This window comes from Eubalaena glacialis, chromosome 10 (assembly GCF_028564815.1).
Source record: "Eubalaena glacialis isolate mEubGla1 chromosome 10, mEubGla1.1.hap2.+ XY, whole genome shotgun sequence".
Classification (NCBI taxonomy): domain Eukaryota; kingdom Metazoa; phylum Chordata; class Mammalia; order Artiodactyla; family Balaenidae; genus Eubalaena; species Eubalaena glacialis.
The window spans coordinates 95,922,295-95,942,668 of record NC_083725.1 but is presented as its reverse complement, the minus strand read 5'-3'; the positions used below and the strand labels follow the sequence as shown (position 1 = coordinate 95,942,668).

The 20,374-nt window shown below is 36.7% G+C and overlaps 1 protein-coding gene and 1 pseudogene across 4 annotated transcripts in view; one reads left to right on the top strand and one right to left on the bottom strand.

The window, feature by feature from the left end:
- The window catches only part of QSER1 (glutamine and serine rich 1), a 75,830-nt gene that overhangs the window by 40,063 nt on the left and 15,393 nt on the right, over nt 1-20,374 (bottom strand). For 2 of the 4 annotated variants that reach the window (XM_061201550.1, XM_061201552.1), the window contains exons 2-3: nt 2,347-2,459; nt 1,785-1,946 (exon numbers count right to left, since the gene is read on the bottom strand). The exons of 1 other annotated variant lie outside the window; for it this stretch is intronic. In XM_061201550.1, the coding sequence (XP_061057533.1) occupies nt 1,785-1,946; nt 2,347-2,459 (275 nt within the window). The remainder of the gene's footprint in view (nt 1-1,784; nt 1,947-2,346; nt 2,460-20,374) is intronic. One more of the 4 variants, XM_061201551.1, reaches the window with a different exon arrangement.
- On the top strand, nt 13,240-13,758 carry LOC133099066 (large ribosomal subunit protein eL20-like; annotated as a pseudogene).

Sequence of the window (20,374 nt, the reverse complement as noted above, 5' to 3'; positions counted from 1 at the left end):
TAGGACTCGGCATTTTCACTGCTGGGGCCCAGGTTCAGTCCCTGGTCAGGAAACTGAGATCCCACAAGCCTCGCAATGCAGACAGAAAAAGGATTACCGTTACAAGGACAGAAAATATCTAGCTACTCTTGAAGGAATAAATAGTGCTTAGAATTAATGTTTAAAATAATGTAATTATAGAAACTGAGATAGAAAGTCTAACTAAATACATGTAATGTAAAACTATTCCAGGAAGCAAAAAATAAAGCTATTGTGTAGTTTTATTTTTTTAATATTTATTTATTTATTTGGCTGCATTGGGTCTTAGTTGCAGCACATGGGATCTTTTGTTGTGGTGCATGGACTTCTCTCTAGTTGTGGCACGTGGGCTCCAGAGCGTGCAGGCTCAGCAGTTGTGGCCCGCGGGCTCTCTAGTTGCGGTGTGCGGGCTTAGTTGCCCAACCAGGGATTGAACCCGCATCCCCTGCGTTGGAAGGTGGATTCTTAACCACTGGACCCCAGGGAAGTCCCCTATTGTGTTTTTTAATATTGCTTTATTTCACACTAAAACATTGTTTCTTTGGAAGCAGAAAAAATGTTTCTAAGACATACGGAGAAGCTCTATTAATGGAGTTTACATCAGAATGTAAAATATTATTTCCTATAGCTATTACTTAAAAATATATTCTTTAAAATGAAACCTTAAAAAAAACCTAACCTTTCTGTCATCCTGCAAAAAATAAAAAAATATACAAACAATTTTGGGGGGAGGGAAACAGTTGAAAAATGAAATAAGAAAAATAAAATAGAAAACTACATAATAGGACTTCCCTGGTGGTACAGTGGTTGAGAATCCGCCTGCCAGTGCAGGGGACATAGTTCGAGTCCTGGTCCGGGGAAGATCCCACATGTCGCAGAGCAACTAAGCCTGTGCGCCGCAACTACTGAAGCCCACACACCTGGAGCCCGTGCTCCACAACAAGAGAAGTCACCGCAGTGAGAAGCCCACGCACCGCAACAAAGAGTAGCCCCCACTCACCCCAACTAGAGAAAAAGCCCGTGCACAGCAACGAAGACCCAACGCAGCCAAAAATAAAAATAAATAAATAAATTTTAAAAAGAAAAGTACATAATATATCAACTTGTAATGGCTTTTACTAAAGACTGACTTACTCTGTTCAGTTAAGGATAACTTTACATAACTCTAATGATGAAATCAGTTCCAAGACTGTTTTTTTTACCGTACCACACCTATCCAGCCCAAAGTCACTAAAAGAAATGAAATTTACTCTTTCACCAACCGCCCCCCACAAAAGATAAATATGTGAAGTGATAGCTGTGTTAATTAACCAGATGTGGGGATTCTTTCACAATGTAAATGTATATCAAATCACCACAATGTACACTTTAAATATCTTACAGTTTTATATGTCAATTACACCTCTATAAAGGTGAAATAGGAAAAAAAAATAAAAATAAAAATTTAATCTTTCCTCCTCTCAAGTAAACAAGTAACTACTTAAATTGCGAGATAAAAACTTTATATCTAGGATTTATCTTTAACAATTACCTGCCTTCTTCAACTTGCTAGTTTTCATCAGAGTGCTAAAACTGAATTTCTGCTAGTAACAATTTCTTGAATTTTGTCCACCTTAAAATAGTGAAAAATTCCAGGTTTTAAAGTTCACTGGAAAATCAATAATTAACATCACTCTCAGCCACACTACTATAATGACAAGACTATCAAAAGTGAAATTTTATCCATATTTTTAAAGGACTTAAAAATTCTGAAAACAAAGAATCACCTGTCTGCCAGGATGGGGCCCTGAATTGTGGTAAAAGAGTAGTTCCTGAAGAAGCAGCCTGAGCAGTTCGGGATTCAACAGCAGAGAGAAAATTCATCACTGAAGGTTCTTTAGTGTTAGTGCTGGCATTGTTCACACTAGTATCAAATATTCCAGAAAGACCTATATTTGAAGATAAAATGTATCCCAAAGTAAAAATATATGTTAATATAAAATGATATTCCGGATCCTATTTTAAAAAGGAATCTCTGACATTTGAGGTCAGAAGTTCTACAATCCTAAACTGTTTTATTATGAATAGCAACAAATATTAATTTGCTCAAGCATAATTATAATTTAAAATCTACAGAGATGCATGAAAAAAAGATCTCCCTACTAATTAGTTATACAGATATTCCCTAGCAGTAAAAGACAAAGCTTTTAATCTCATTTTCATTTTAACATTTCCCATGAAACTGTTATGTTCTGTATACTTTCATAACCCAACATGTGAAAATTGATTTTTCTGCTTATTCACTAAATGTACGCAGATTTGTGGTATATTTCACAAGAGAATTTTTACCGGTTGGCTGAGGTGTGGCAGCATATCCAGGAAGCTGATGAGAGGCTGCAAAAGTCTGTCTCTGAAGGAGATCTGTTTCAGAGTGAGAAGGATGTCCTTCTTCATAGCTTAAACTAGAGGATGATAAAAATAAATGACAAAAAACACACAGCTCAAACCAGATGATCAAAAAATTTCTAGGAGAGCAATTATGAAAAGTAGCATAAGTCTTTGACTAAATTCCTGACCTACAGATCAAGAGATCAAACACAGTCTGACAATACTGTCAAAATGCGGGGGAACATATTGAAGATACACTGGGAAGAAAAATAATACATAGCATTTTTCTTAGTTCAACTTTACCTACAACAAAGTCCTTTTACTGGAAGAGGTAACATGGTACATTGGGAAGAGCAATATCCTGGAAAATAGGAGAGCTGAATTCACTGTCCAAGTGCTATTACTGGCTTACCATGTGATTTCAATAAGTGACTCTATTACTGTTGGACTTATTTCCTCACCTGTATGAATAAGGGACCCAGATAGGATAATCTCTAAAGTCCCTCTAATTCTAACAGTCTCTGGAATATAGTAGATAGTTCAAATGAATTGATAATTAACACTATTTCCCGATAACTCTCCTAGAAAATTTCAAGCTTATACATCTTGAGAGTAATTCAGAACAATATATTTTTCTCCCCTTGATTTTTATTCTGAATATTTTAAACCCACAGAAAAACTGAAACAGTACAATGAATAACCTGTATACCCATCACTTAAGTTTCAACAACTGTTAACATTTTGTTATATTTGTTTTATCTTTATACACAGACATATATACTACTTTCTTTTAATCTATTTGAAAATAACTTGTGGACATCAAGAAACTGTATCCTTAAATAATTCAGTTCCATCTCCTAGGAATAGGACATTCAGCTGTATAACCAAGTATCATTATTAGACTTGAAGAAATTCAACACTGTCATTATAACACGTAATACAGAGGTCACATTCCAATTTTCCTCAATTGTTGTCAAAATGTTTGATATTTTAAAGCTCTCTGTAGGATGCAATCAAAACTCAACAATTATATTTGGTTATGTCTCTTTACATTTAGAACAGTGCCTCCACTCTGCCTCTAATGCCAGACCCCTTTTGCCTTGACTTCATGACATGGACTTTTTATTTTGAGGAATCCAAGTCAGTTGAATGTAAGCTATCCCAAATTCTGGATTTGTCTGTTTGCTACTTCATGAGAAGTACATAATGATGCTTCGTAATTCTTATTGCACTCATGAGGACACACATAATGTCAGTCTGTCTCACTGGTGATGCTAAACTTGAAGTGGTTAAGGTACTGTCAGATCTCTCAATGTAGTTATTTCTTCTCTTTGAAATAAGTATGCAATTGTGAGGTGTTACTTAAGACAGTGTCAGTATCTTGTCCCAACAGCTAATGGTTTCAGACACCCTGCATTCATGATCTTCATTTCAATTACTGCACTGAAGATTAGAAACAGTAGTCTTCTAATTACACTACCTTCCATATTTAAAAGTTAGCATTCTTCTATAAAATAAAAATTAGATTTTTTCCCCTTTTCTCTCTCTCTTATCTATATACATACTTAAATATAATATATAAAATATATACTAATATGTTTTTTAATGTGTATACGTTGTGCTTAAAAAAAATATCATTGTAGACTCTTCATATTTAATTTATAGTGTCCCTTCAATCTTGTTTCCTTTTGACATATCCTCCTTGGTGCTCAGACACATTCTTACCTCCTAGCACAAGATGCTTCAAGTTCACCTTGGTTTTTTAACCCTGTACCACACCTGAAATCAACCATTTCTACTCGGAGTTTTTTAGTGGGCAATGGCATTTTGAAACCAAGATCTGGGTGTCAGGTGTATTCAATGCCTGAGGTGTCACTGCTTCTAGGCCCTTTAAGTGGACAAAGCTAGGAAATACATGTCTTTTTAAAAACATGAGTTCATAATGACAACTCTAACTCAAATCCAATGTAGTATTCCTCACCTTCCTCCATTTCACATGTATTTCCCTTTTCCTACAGTCAGAATCCCAGTTCACAACTATTGATACATCAACATATTTACTCATTAGCTCTATCCGAAAATACTGTAACACAACCTCTTTCAAAAACAAAACCATCAAGTAAAGTTAAGTATTTCGTCACAGTACTTTCTGTCTCAAGATCATGTCCCATTAAGTATATACAGTTAGAATACTGATGCGAAAGTTAAGTAAATGATTGTTTTAGTTTGAAGATTCAATTTTAGGATTAATTTTAAATCTATTTTAAACTTTATAAATCAACTTATTAAGGTGTAAGTTACATACAGTAAAGTGCACCCATTTTAAGTGTACAGTTCAATGTGTACACATTTTTCGATAAATGTACACACCAGTATAACCATAATCCCAACCAACTTGCAGAACATTTCCATCACAACAGAAGGCTTCTCATGCCCCTTTGCAGTCAATATCTTTTTCATCTCACCCCTGGCCCCAGACAACCACTGAGAAACCTAATGTTATGAAAATTTAGGCTTGCTTGTCCTAGAATTTCATATAAACGGAATCATACAGTCTGTACTCTTTTGTGTCTGGCTTTTTTTCATTTCAGCATAATGTTTCTGAGATACATCCATGTTGTTGCATACATAAGTAGGTCATTCCTTTTCATTGAATTATATGAATTTATCACAATTATGTTTATCCATTCACTTACTGATGAACATTTGGATTGTTTCTAGTTAGAAGCTACTATGAATAAATGTACTACGAACATTTTGTATACGAGTCTTTTGTGGACATATACTTTCATTTCTCTAAGTTAAACATCTAGGAATGGAATTACTGGGTGATAAGGTAGGTGCACGTACCATTTTACATTAGCATCAGTAATTAATCAACATTCCGTTTTGCTTTACATCCTTGTCACCACATGATCTTTTCAGTCTTCTTAATTTTAGCTATTCTAGGTAGGTTAAGTGGTATCTCACTGTGGTTTAATTTGCATTTCCCTAATAACAAATGATGAGGAGCATCTTCTTATATGCTTATAGACTATTCTTGTAGCTTCTCTTGTGAAGTTTGTTCAAAGATTTTGCCCTTTAAAAAAAATTGGGTTGTTAGCCATCTTACTGGGTTGTAAAAAGTTTTTAAAATACAGTCTGGGACTTCCCTGGTGGGGCACTGGTTAAGAATCCTCCTGCTAATGCAGGGGACATGGGTTCAATCCCTGGTCCGGGAAGATCCCACATGCCGCAGAGCAACTAAGGCCATGCGCCACGACTACTGAGCCTGTGCTCTAGAGCCCACGAGCCACAACTACTGAGCCCGTGCGCCACAACCACTGAAGCCCACGCGCCACAACTACTGAAGCCCACGCACCTAGAGCCCGTGCTCTGCAACAAGAGAAGCCACCACAATGAAAGGCCCGCGCACCGCAACGAAGAGTAGCCCCCACTCGCCGCAACTAAAGCCCACGCACAGCAACAAAGACCCAATGCAGCCAAAAAATAAATAAAAATTTTTAAAAAATAATAAAATGTTTAAAAATAAATAAATAAATACAGTCTGGATCCACATTTTCTTTGGTCAGATAGATGTATTGTGAATGTTTTCTTCCAGGCCGAAGTTCTAACCAATTAATTTAATTGTGGTAAGAGCACTTAACATGAGATCCACCCACTTAAAGTATACAATACAGTATTGTTAACTATGTGCACCATGTCGTACCGCAGATCTGTTCATGAACGATGAAGAGCTTACTCATCTTGCATTAACCAAACCTTTGTATCTGTTGAACAAATAGATACACCTGTCCTCCTCTGACAGGCTCCCATTCATAAACTGCGCGGCCAGGTTGCCCACCAGCCCTGGCTGGACGCCGCACTCCATCCTGTCTGCTACTTGGACGAGCTGCCTGGCGATGTCCCAGATGACTTCCTCTTGACTCTCAGAATCTCCCACAGCGGCGCAAGGCAGGTGGGAAAAGACCAATGCCCTCAAGGCGTGGAGCGTGCCCACTTCCAGTAATTCATTATTTTTTATTGTGGAGTAGCACTCCATTATATAGATGTACCAAAGGCTGATGGTTGTTTTAAATCCGTTCATCAGTCGAAGGACCTTTGGGTTCTTTCCTGTTTTGGCAATTATGAATAAAGCTGCTATAAACACATGCCTAAGGTTTAGTCTGAACATAAGTTTTCATTTCACTTGAGTAAATAACTTAGGAGGGGGACGGCTGAGTTATATGGTAATATGTTAACTTTAGAGAAACTGCTTGTTTTCCAAAGTGGCTATACCTCTTTGCATTCCCACCAATAATGTACGTCTGGTCTGGTTACTCTGCATCCTCACTGGCACCAAGTATTTTAAGTTTGTAAGTTGTTTCTTTTCCTTTTCTTTTAAAAAATTTGAGCTATTCTAATTGGTGTGCAGTGGTATCTCACTGTGGTTTTAATAAGCATTTCCTTAATAACTAACAATGTTGAGCAACATTTGTTTATCTACCATGCAGAAATCTTCTTTGGTAAAGTATCCACTCAAATATTTTGCCCATATTTTATTGGGTTGTTTGTTTTCTTATTAATGAGTTTTAGGAGTTGCCTATATACTCTGGAACCAAATCCTTGGACAGATACATATTTTGTAAACATTTTCTCCCAATCTGTGGCTTTCATTCTCCTAACAATGTATTTAGAAGAGCAAAATAATTTTTTATTTTATGAATTGTACTTTTGATGTTGTAGCTAAGAAATCTTTGCCTAATCCAACATCTCATAGATTTCTTCTTATGTTTTCTTCTAGAAGTTTTATAGTATTAATTTTTCCACTTAGGTCTATGATTCATTTGGAATTCATTTTTTGTACATGGTGTGATGTAAGGCTTGGGATTCTTTTTTTTTTTTTAATTTGGATATGCAATTATCCCAGTACTACTTATCAAAAAGATTATTCTTTATCTACTGAATCTTTACCTATTGAACCTATCTGAACCTATGTCCAAAAAAGTCAACTAGCCATATATTTGTGGTTCTGTTCTTAACTACTGTGTTACATTGATCAATGTCTGTTCTTAGGCCAATAACACACAGTCTGATAAATGAGTCAGGTTGTACAGATTTTCTAATTTTGTTCTTTTTCAAAATTATTTTGTCTATGCCAGGTATTCCCATATAAATTTTAGAGTCAGCCGGTCAATTTCTACAAAAACACTGCAATGACTCTATACATCAACCGGGGAAAACTACCATCGTAAGAGTATTGAGTCTTCTAATCCATGAGTATATCTATTTATTTGGGTCTTTAATTCCTGTCAGCAATCTTTTGTAGTGTTTAGTGTATGATTCTTACAAGTATAAATCCCTAGGTATCTCATTTTTGTTTTGTTCTAAATTTTTTTAAATGATATATAATTCACATACCATAAAGGTCACCCTTTTAAAGTGTACAAATCAGAGCTCTTTTAGAATACTCAGGGTTGTGCAACCATCAACATAACCTAATTTTAGAACACTTCACTGCCTCAAAAATAAACCTGTACCCATTAGCATCACACCCCATATATCCTCCTCTACCCAGCCCCTGGCAATCACTAATTTTTCTGTCTCTATGCATTTGCCCATTCGCAACATTTCATATAAATGGAATCATATTATATTATATGCAGGCTTTTGTGACTGGCTTCTTTCACTTAGCATAATGTTTTCAATGGTCATCCATGTTACAAACATGGATATATCAGTACTTCATTTCACGGCTGAATAACATTCCATTGTATAGATATACCATATTTTGTTTAGCCATTCATCAACTGATGGACACTGGTTGTTTCCACTTTTTGGCTATTATGAATTATGCTGTGATGAACATGCACATACAAGTTTTTGTGTGGATGTATATTTTTAATTCTCTTGGGTATATACCTAGGAGTGGAATTGCTGGGTCTTATGATAACTCCATGTTTCACATTTTGAGGAATGGCCAACCAAACTGGCTGTACCATTCTACATTCCCACCAACAATGTTTAATGGGTTACAGTTTCTCAACATCTTTACCAATACTTGTTATTGCCATGTCTTTACTTTTATTATAATACCCATCCTAGTAGGTGTGAAGTGGTATCTCATTGTGGTTTTGATTTTCAGTTACCTAATGATGTTGAGCATCTTTGCATTTTCTTCCTGACCAAACAAACAGAAAGAGAGAGGGGGAAAAACCTTACACTTATGGGGATATGTCACAGGGACAAAGAGGCAAATTGAAAGAGCTCCCAATGACCAAAACTGGAACATTTTGAGCAAAAAAAACTTAGTAGTATATATCTGTGAGTCCATACTGATAAAATTAAATGATTAATAAATAAATAGAGGAGGAAACACAAATCTCCCTTGAAGAATTCTAAATAATTTACGTAGCAACTCTACATTGAAGGAGGTGGACCATAACTCCCCACTCCTTAATGGGCTGCACATAGCAACTTCCTTCCAAAGAGGATAGTATTGAAAGGAGGAAAAAAACAAACAAAAAAAAGAGTAACTTTACAGTGCAGAAACCTGACAAACACTACCTCAGCCAGGTGGTAAAAATCAAAATCAACAGTGATAAATCACATTGATAAGATATACCCTTAATATGATGTAATGAAAGTAACACTTTACCTCTATGATCTCCCTCTGGAGAACCCATAACTCCAGTCTGATTATGAGAAAAAAAACATCAGGCAAATTCCAAGAGAAGGGCATTCTACAAAATACTTGACCAGCACTGCTCAAAAATATAAAGGTCATCAGAAACAAGAAAAGTCTGAGAAATTGTGATGGCAAAGAGTAATCTACTGAGACAAGATAAACAAATGTAAAGGGGTATCCCTGGAGAGACCAAAAAAGACATTAAGTAAAAACTAAGGAAATTTGAATAAACTACAGATTTCAGTTGACTACAGATTTCAGTTGACTACAGTGTATCAGTTAATTACTAGTAACAAATGTACCATAAGAATATAAGAACTTAATAATAGGGGAAAGTGGGTGAGGGTGTACATGGGAACCCTGTACTATCTGTAAATCTAAAACAGCTCTCAGGGAATTCCCTGGTGGTCCAGTGGTTAAGACTCCATGCTTTCGCTGCTGAGGGCTGGGGTTCAATCCCTGGCTGGGGAACTAAGATCCCATAAGCCACGTGGCATGGCCAAAAAACCCCCCAAAACCCCCAAAAACCCCACAAAAAACAAAAGAGGCTCTCAAAAATACAATCTACACTTAGAAAAATTTGTAAGCCATGTCAAATCTTGAAACCTCTTTAAGAGTAAGAATAATGATCAAGATAAACTGTAAATATCAGGAGGTTCTAGGGGTGGTTTTTTGTTTTGTCTTGCTTCTTAGAAATCCATGCTAACTCCACTTCTTTAACAGGCAAGGAATAATTATAACCTCCTAATTGGTCTCTCTGCTTCTGCCCTAACCCCTCCCACCCCCTATTCTCAGCCTGAGTCACTCCCTTAAAAAAATGAAGTCATATGATAGTTCAATTTTTAGTATTTTGAGGAATCTCCATACTGTTTTCCATAGTAGCTGCACCAATTTACACTCCCACCAACAGGGTACAAGGGCTCCCTTTCCTCCATACCCTCTTCAACACTTGTTATTTGTTGTCTTTTTGATAATGGCCATTCTGACAGGTGTGAGGTGATATCTTATTGTGCTTTTGATTTGCATTTCATTGATGAGTGTTACTGAACATCTTTTCATGTGTCTGTTGGCCATCTGTATGTCTTCTTTGGAAAAATGTGTATTCAGGTCCTCTGTCCATTTTAAAAAAACCGGTTATTTTTTTTTTTTAATTGAGCTATATGAGTTCTTTGTATATTTTGAATTTTAACCCCTTATCAATAGAATTAAAATTAAATTTAAAAAATTGAACTACCATACTAACTGGCAATTCCACTTCTGGGAATTTTTCTGAAAATTAAAAACACTAATTCGAAAAGATCTATGCACCCCTATGTTCACTGCAGCATTATTTACAATAGCCAAGATATAGAAGCAACCTGAATGTCCATTGATAGATGAATTGATAAAGATGTGGGGTATGTGTGTGTATATATTACACATATAATGTGTGTATCACACACAAATATATAAATAAAATGGAATATTACTCAGCCATAAAAAATATGAAATCTTGCCATTTGAGGCAACATGGATGGACCTAGAGGGTACTATGCTAAGTGAAATAAGTCAGAGAGACAAATATGCGGAATCTAAAAGACCAAATAAATGAACAAACATAACGAAACAAAAACAGACTCATAGATACAGAGAATAAACAGGTGGTAGGTGGGGGGATGAGCACAATAGGTAAGGGAGATTAAGAAGTACAGACTCCCAGTTACAAAATAAATGAGTCATAGGGATGAAATGTACAGCATGAGGAATATAGTCAATAATGTTGTAATAATTTTGTATGGTGACAGATGGTAACTATTTTGTAATGTACAGAAATACTGAATCACTATGTTGTGCACCTGGAACTAACACAGTGTTGTAAGGTCAATTATGTTTTTAAAAAAAAAAAAAAGTAAAGCCAAATCATGAAACTCTTCTGCTCAAATCCTTCCAATGGCTTCCCATCTCACCCTAGTAAAAGCCAAAGTTCTTACAATAATCCTCAATGTACTAAGTGACCTAACTGCTGCCCCCTTAAACCTCCAATTTTATCTATTTTCCACTCCAGCCACACAGGTCTCCTGGCTCTTTCCTCAAACATACTAAGTTGGTTCACCTCATTTCCCCTCAGGTCTCTGCTCAAATTTCATCTCACTGAAGACTTCCCTGACCACCTGATATAAAATAACATCCTTCCTCTATCCTCCCTACACATTGCCTAACCCTCTTTTCTTGCTTTATTTTTCTCCATAGCACTAATAAACATTCAACATTATTTACTAGTTTGCCTATTAGCCACTGAAATGAAAACTCCATTAGGACAGGGTCTTTGCTTTCGTCACTGCTATAACCCCAACACCCAAAATACTGGGTTGGCCAAAAAGTTCCTTCGGTTTTTAAGTTTAAAAAAAAGGCACATTTTCCATTTTCACCAAGAACTTTATTGAACAACATATTCACTGTTTTGTTCCACTACCTTCTGCCATTTTTCAGGCAACTTCATTAATTCCATCTTCTCAAAACTTTTTATATTTTTGAGCAAAGAACTGTTCCAAGTGCCTTTTACAGTCTTCCAGAGAATTGAAATTTTTTCCATTAAGAGAATTTTGTAAAGACCGAAATAAATGGAAATCCAAAGGTGCAATGTCTGGTGAATATGGCTGATGAATCAGAACTTCCCAGCCAAACTGTAACAGTTTTTGCCTGGTCATCAAAGAAACGTGCGGTCTTGTGTTATCTTCATGGAAGATTACGCGTTTTCTGTTGACTAATTCCGGACGCTTTTCCTCGAGTGTTGCTTTCAGTTGGTCAACTGGAAGAAGTACTTGTTGGAATTAATCGTTTTGTTTTCTGGAAGGAGCTCATAACAGAGGACTTCTTTCCAATCCCACCATGTACACAACATCACCTTCTTTGAATGAAGACCGGCCTTTGGTGTGGTTGGTGGTGGTGTATTTCGCTTGCCCCACGACCTCTTCCGTTCCACTTTACTGTACAGTATCCACTTTTCATTGCCCGTCACAATTTGTTTTAAAAACAGAATGTTTTCGTTACATTTAAGTAGAGAATCGCATGTGGAAATACGGTCAACAAGGTTTTTTTCGCTTAACTTGTGTGGAACCCAAACATCAAAGCGATTAACGTAACCAAGCTGGTGCAAATGATTTTCAACGCTTGATTTGGATATTTTGAGTATGTCGGCTACCTCCCGTGCGGTATAACGTTGATTGTTCTCAGTTAATGTCCCGATTTGATGGCTATCAACTTCAACTGGTCTACCCGACCGTGAAGCATTGTCCAGCGAGAAATCTCCAGCATGAAACATCACAAACCACTTCTGACACATTCAATCAGTCACAGCACCTTCTCCATACACCGCACAAATCTTTTTTTGCATTTCAGTTGCGTTTTTACCTTTCTTGAAATAATAAAGCATAATATGCCGAAAATGTTGCCTTTTTTCTTCCATCTTCAATATTAAAATGGCTACACAAAAATTCACCAATTTTGATTTTTTTTTTTAAATGCATGCTGATATGACAGCTGTCACAATACAATCGAACAAAATTGTTTCAAATGAAGTTGAAGACAACTAAGCGCTACTAGAGCCGTCTTACGGAAAACACCAAACGAACTTTTTGGGCAACCCAATAGTATCTGGCACGTTGTAGATACTCATAAATAATTACAATCTATGTTCAGTTTCAGAAGAGAAATCACCTTTAAGTTACAGCTCAATCACCTCTCAAGCAAATATGTACTGAGTACCTAACCTGATTGCCAGACATCCTGATAAGAATTGGAAAATAAAAAAATGAAGGATCAAGCTAGTAGGTCAGCCCTTTCTAGAAAACTGAATACGTGTAGACTGCTATCAATTTTAGGCATTGCACGAGAGTTTTCAATATAAAGTAGAGATCTAACTGGGCCACTATTCAATGGATTTAATTATTGAAGCCCAAATTAAGAACGTTCTACACCATACGTCATAGAGGGAGCAATACAGATAAATACCGTCTCAATAATTATATAAAAATAAATTGGCTTTTCTTAAAAAAACAACTTATATATAAAGCACAATGGGATAAAGATTATACGTGATATAAAAATTGGCTTTGAGTGAAACAGTAGTTCAATGAATTTTTAAAAACCAGTTAAAATTCCATGCTTCCCGCCTTTTCGAGGGTGGCGGCGAGTGCAAATGGAGCGCCATGAAGGCCTCGGGCACGCTTCGAGAGTACAAGGTGGTGGGGTGCTGCCTGCCAAACGGCCCACACCGCCCCTCTGTCCCATGCAAATCTTTGCACCTAATCATGCTGCCAAGTCCCACTTCTGGTACTTTGTGTCTCAGCTGAAGAAGATGAAGAAGTCTTCAGGGGAAACTGTCTACTGTGGACAGGTGTTCAAGAAATCTCCCAAGGCTGAAGAACTTCCGCGTCTGGCTGCACTATGACTCCTGCAGAGGCCCCCACAACATGTACCGGCAGTACCGGGACCTGACCACAGCCGGCACCACCACCCAGTGCTACCGAGACATGGGCACCCGGCGCCTTGCCCAGGCCCACTGGATCCAGATCATGGAGGTAGAGGAGATCGCAGCCAACAAGTGCCGCCGAGCAGCAGCCGAGCAGTTCCACGACTCCAAGATCAAGTTCCCGCTGCCCCACCGGGTCCTCTGTCACCAGCACAAGCCACACTTCACCACCAAGAGGCACTACACCTTCATTTAAATGCAGGCCCTCCCCATCCCCAGGTCTGCCCAAATAAAGCTCATTGGGAAAACCAGAAGAAAAAAAAAAAATTCCATGCTTCCCTCAAAAAATTAAACATAGTCACCATATGGCCCAGGAGTCCCATTTCTAGGTATATATACTCAAGAGAACTGGAAGTACATATATGTTCACACAAAAACTCGTACATAAGTGTTCACAGCAGCATTAATCATGACAGTCAAAAGGCAAAAACAATCCAAATGTCCAACAATAAATGGGTAAGTGTGATACAGCCATACAATGGAATATTACTCAGCCATAAAAAGAAATGACACACAAATACATGCTACAACATGGATGAACCTTGAAAATACTATGCTAAGTGAAAGAAGCCAAATACAAAAGTCCACATATAGTATGATTCCATTTCTATGAAATGTACTAAATGAGCAAATCCCTGGAGACACAAAGTAGATACTGTGGTTGCCAGGGTTTAGGGAGAGGGGAGAATAGGAAGAGACTGCTTATGAGCATGTGTTTCCTTATGGGGTGATGGAAAATGTTCTAGAACTAGATAGTGGTGATGGTTACACAGTCTCATGTAACTACTACTGAACTGTACATTTTAAAATAGTGAATTATGGGAATTCCCTGGTGGTCCAGTGGTTAGGACTCCGTGTTCTCACTGCCGAGGGCCCAGGTTCGATCCCTGGTCGGGGAACTAAAATCCCATAAGCCATGCGGCACGGCCAAAAACAAAAGTCTTTATTCGCAAACAACATAATTTTAAAAAATAAAAATAAAATAAAATAGTGAATTATATGATTTGTGAACTATAGCTCAATAAAAGTTACAATCATCCAAACTTAGTGATTATGGGTAATTTTTCATGAAGTGTGCAACATCATCAAACAAGAAGGTGGTTATAGATAGGCTTGCTGTCATGCATGTATTTAATCTCCCTCCTGTCGTTGGCCCATCTCCATATACCATATAATAAGGATTTTTTTTGTTGTTAATCTGTATATAATATTTTTAAGGCTTTAAAACAAGTTTCAAAAATATATTTTTTTTATGGTTTTAAAATAAGTTTCAAAATAATCTGATGGTCACTGGCTTGCTGAAGTTGTTTATTTTTTTCAAACAAAAGCCAGATTAAGAAAATAAAAATTTATCCTGGAAAAAAAAAAAGGCCTCAAAACATGGTCTTTGTTTCTAATTCCTATACCTAAATATGAGCTCCTTTGAATAAATGTACATTTATTTAATATAATAGTACCTACCATAGTATAGCCCTTTCTAGCCCCCAAGGCCTGGATGGGTGGTAGGGTGAGAGAGAGGACTTTTACTACCCCTACACACTCCAAGCACTACAGGAGCTAAGGTCTAGGGAAGAGGAAGGAGCCAAGGGTTAACAGTCACAGTTGTGTCGATCTTCAGATTCCCAACCAAGCACAAAACTTCCATCTTCCATCCCCTCCCTATACTTTCAAAGTGGGGTACAGACTCAATCTTGAGGATAAGAAGGGTCAGAATTTTGCAGGGGGATGTAGCATTTTCCCTCAGTTGCTGTTACTTAAATTCCAGATTTAAAAACTGACGTTTTCCTCAAAATTACAACAAACCAAAAGAGATTATTCAGTTACCATTCTCTACCTTGTTTACTGTAAGTATGACATTCTTTCCGTAAGCTTCTTTCCTAATTTTAATCTAATTTGTTTAACAAAGAAAATTAAGTTTTAAGGCAGATGAGAAAGCTGTGACAAAAATCTCATCTAAAATGGCAAATTTGTGCAGTGAAGATGGCATATGATCATAAGAAAAAATGCTTTGAGTGTATTACTGAGAATAAGCTGTCTTATGGTTTATATCCAGATATTAATAACATGTACAGATCTTCTCCTTGGGTAGCATACTCTTATTTCCATAATACTTAAGAAATAAAACACATTCCAAGTTTTAAAATCAATCAGCAAAAATTCCATGAAATATGTTAAATCCCAGGTAAACAAGCCAGTACTTGCACACAAGTAATAAGTTACCCAAGACTGAATGAATGATTTTGCCTTAAGTAGTCATATTATTTTCTTCTCTGTTAAAGAACTTGGTCACTGAAAAAATATATATTCTATAATAAAAACAGAATTTTCTTTAAATTTCGAAAATATTGTTTTAGTCTTAGGGTATTATCAACTTTTCAGAGTTGAGAAAGATAACCCTGGATTGGAAGTTAGGAGGCCCAGATTCCAGTCCTGATTCTGCAAATTACGTACTTCAAGACTTTCAGCAAAGCACGGGGAGTCCTAGTTTTCCTCTTTATGAAGTCTAATGTTCTGCATATTTCTACTATTCTGAGTTAAGCTAAATATTTTTACTTCATCTATCACACAGTATTCTTCAGTATAAAATCTGTCTTCAAAATGAGTACAGTGATACACCAAGTTCACTGAATTAACTTTGCATGTAGAACTCTGTCTAGCATGTCTGTCCTACGCATACCTAAATGTCAAGTAATATAAATCTTTATTTTATTTTAGCTAATTGTAGTCTGAGGATTAAAAACAAAAAATACCCCTGAAGCATAAGAAGAATCAGCCCTTATTAAGGAATTATTTATTGTGAGTTTGAAAAAATAAACTAATGAATCATGAAACAACTATGTAACAGCTGTAAAAAAAAAAAAAAAAAAAAAACACAAGCTTTGCAAATAAGCCACAGGATTCAAATCCAGCTCTGTACTTTACAAATTCTGCAACTTGAAGCTAACCACATAGTCTCTCTATGTCTCAGTTTCCTCAACTGTAAAATATGGTGAATAGTAACATGCACATTCATAAAGTGAGAGTAAACAATAAGGCATATATATATATATAGCATTTAGCGCAGTACTATGTTTGGCACATAATGTTCAATCAGTGCTACTATTACTGCACCTAAAGGTGAGGTCTGAATTTATACAGCTGACATTTACTGACTGCCAAGCATTATGCTAGGCACTAGAAGGCACAGAAATAAAAAGGCATAAGTAAATAAACAAACATTACATAGTATAAGAGGCTTACCTCTAGGAAATGCAGCTGAGTACTGAAAGAAAGAGGAGAAAGTATTCAAGGAAAGAAAAAGAAATTATTTCAGGAAGAGATAATACCATATGTGAAGACCTAGAAATGTAAATAAGATGGTACATTAGTAGACCTTTCAGTAATTCTGGTACATTAGTAGACCTTTCAGTAATTCTGTATGGGTGTACTAGGGATAGGGCTATGAGTCAGACAGGACCCAGATTATAGAAAATTATATGCCAAAATCACATTTATATTCAAGGGAATCAAGAGCCTCTAAAGAGTTTTAATCAGTGTTAAATGATTAAATTTGTATTTTAAAAGCATGGTTTTTAACCAGAGGTGCTCATCAGCGTCATCTGGTGGGTTTTTTCAAACTATACACTCCCAGTTCTCACTTTCAGAAGTTCTTTGCTAGTAATTCTAAGATGGGACCCTGTAAGTCACTTTGAAAAAGCTCTTAAAGCAATTCTGCCATATACCAAGAGGCGAGAATCACTCTTAGAAGGATAATCTGATAAGCACTGTGAAGAAGAGCAAGCCTAAAAGTTGGAAGGCCAAGATCCTACTGCAGAAATCCAGGTAAAAAATTATAAGGACCGAACAGTGGCAATAGTTAGATATTTGAGACCTCTTAAAAGGTGTTCATAAGAGATAAAGTGGGAAATACTCAAAAGAGGGCTAGTGAACATTCCCACTTAGAGCTGGAAATTAAAAGTTGGGTATCATTACCAGTTGGGTTATTTGTGAAGTCATGAAATGGATGGAATTGCCAGAAGAGTGTCCTCCCTGAGAAATGGGGCTGAGGGCAGAAGCGATTGAGACATTACTTTTGGAAGACACAGCAATCAGCGAAAATCTCCATGGAAAGGGGATATTAAGCTAACCCTGTGCCAAACCACAAGAAGAGGAGAGGAAAGAGTTATGCATGGCCTGAGGTTGGAAAGCCTGCTACATAGAGCAGCTGAAAGAAGACTAATATGCTTCAAGTGTACCGAGGGAAGGGGAGAATGGCAGGAGACCCATTCACCTGTAAAGTAGTAGGCAAGGGGTAAACATGAAAAACCTATGGGAGTACAGTAAGGAATCTGGATTCTATTCCATGCGCAATGGAAAACAACTGAAGGATTTTTAAGCAAGGGAGTGACTAAATACATTTTTAAAAGGTGACTCTAGTTGCTATGTGCTACAAAACTTACCCTCAGTTCCCAAACTAAAATTGAAAGCAAAGGGAATCTTAAACTCAAATAGGCCTTTCACTGTCATAACAGCCCTTTCATACAAGCATTACTATGTAAGTAGCTCCAAGTTTCACTAAAAATTGCTTTAAAAGCAAGTGTTAAGGGATGTAGAGCTTAATGAACTTGGCTACCAACTGCTGAGTAATTCCACTGTGATGTCCTGTAGTCTAAAAAACAGTGAAAATAATAAAGTTGTCGATGGTAAAAGATACCTCCCTTCTCTTGAACCTGACTGCAGAATATCATGTGAGAAGAGACAACTCTGTGTTAAAAACAGTGAACCTTTCAGGAGATTAACGGCTATAGTAAAAAAAAAAAAAAAAAAAAAAAAAAGGCTATAATCACAAGTGTTGACAAGGATGTGGAGAAACTAGAATCCTCATACACTGCTGGTGGGAATGTAAAATAAAATGATACAGTCACTTTAGAAAAGTCTGGCAGTTCCTCAAAATGTTAAACACCATTATCATATGACCCAACAATTCTACTCCTAGGTAACGTGCACAAGAAAAGTGAAACATGTTTTCATTTAAATACTTTTATGAAAATGTTCACAGCAGCATTATTCACAAGAGCCAAACGGTGAAAACAACCCAAATGTCCATCAACTAGTGAACAGATAAACAAATGAGCTATATCTAAACAATGGAATATTATTCCATTATAAGTATTTATAAGTACTGATACATGCTACAACATGGATAAATCTCAAAAACGTTATGCTTAGGCAAGGAAGCCAAACACATTTTTTGATTCCATTTATATTAAATGTCCAGGAAAGGCAAATCTATAGAGACAGAAAATGGATTAATGGTTGCCTAGGGAGAATGGGGAGTGAGGTTTCTTTTGGGAGTAATGAAAATGTTTGAAGATTAGACTGTGGTGACACTGTGGTGACATAAACATACTAAAAATTATTGATTTGTACACTTAATACGGGAGAATTTTATGGTATGTAAATTAAATCTCAATAAAGCTGTTAATTAAAGAAAAGTGCTGGAGGAGTCAAATGGCCTGGAATCACTATCTCTAATGGGACCTCAGCAACTTACAGCTTCTTTGGGCCTTCATTTTTTTTTTTTAAAGACTACCTCACAGCACAGGTAACTTCTATATACTGCATCACCTTGGCGCTTCAGGGGCCATTAGGGGTAGGTTCTGCAGGAGATCAGAAGGCAGAAGAGAGGAGCCTGAGTATTATTTGTCCATTCCCTCCCTGTATCACAGCCATGGTTCCAGCCATGCTGCATCTCTACACAACTACAGTTCCTTCTGGGCTCCAATAACTGGTGCCCAGAAGTGGCCCTTCACAGGCCCAAAAGTGGCTTCACACTGCTGCTACTCACTCAGTGTCTCAATATCCCTTTTTGGTTCCCTTAACTCTGCTCCCAACCATAATACTGAGCCCTTCACCAAAGTAACCGCAAATGGATCATCTAAGAGAAATTATGTTTCATGCAGGCCCCCAACTGACAATCGGTATAAAGGAGGTACAATTGGTATTTTGTACCAACAAGTTACTGTTAAATCAAGTATGATTTCTTGAGATAAGTAAATGTATTTTAATTTTATATACATCATTAATGATCTTTATAAAAAAAATCCTACTTCATTTTGTGTAAACGACACATTTAAGTTTATTAAACAGAAGGTGTTTTTGTTTTCACTAACAAGGTGAAATGAGTAGTATGGTATTTCCTGCCTAGTGGAGCAGTAGAACATATTAAAAAACCAATCTACCAGTTCCAAACATTATCCACAACAAAGAGAGAGAGATTTTGGCATTTGTAACAGATGCCCAAGAAAGACAATGCCAAAGTCAAGGCTACTCAGAGTTTCCGTCTGTTGTTCTGTCGGAAAATAAATGAAATGTGTTGGTGATGTGGCATATGCTTGGCTATATGCATGATAACAAGAGTCTCCAAGACCTGGATTGGACACAATTCCAAAGTTCCATCTCATCTTCCTTTTGTATTTCTGTCATCACCTGTATTACTGACCTTTCCATTGAACAAAGAAAACATTTCAGGTCCAATTTTTCCCAACCCCACTATTTTTCTAAAACACTTTTCTTTTAAAAGAAATATGTCTGTCAAAGCAAATTATTTTGTGATTTGAACTGCTGCAGTAATGTATTAACTATCTGTAATGTCCAGACATTAACATTCATTTAACAGGTAGACAAAAATAGTCACGTGGGCCCTGGATGATTCTCTCTCATTTCAGGCTATGAAGGGATTATTGAAAATGAATTAATACATAGCTGGTTACTTCTTACAATACACAATAGAGTCCATATGTCCATGATTCAAATGTATAGGTGCTATGAAA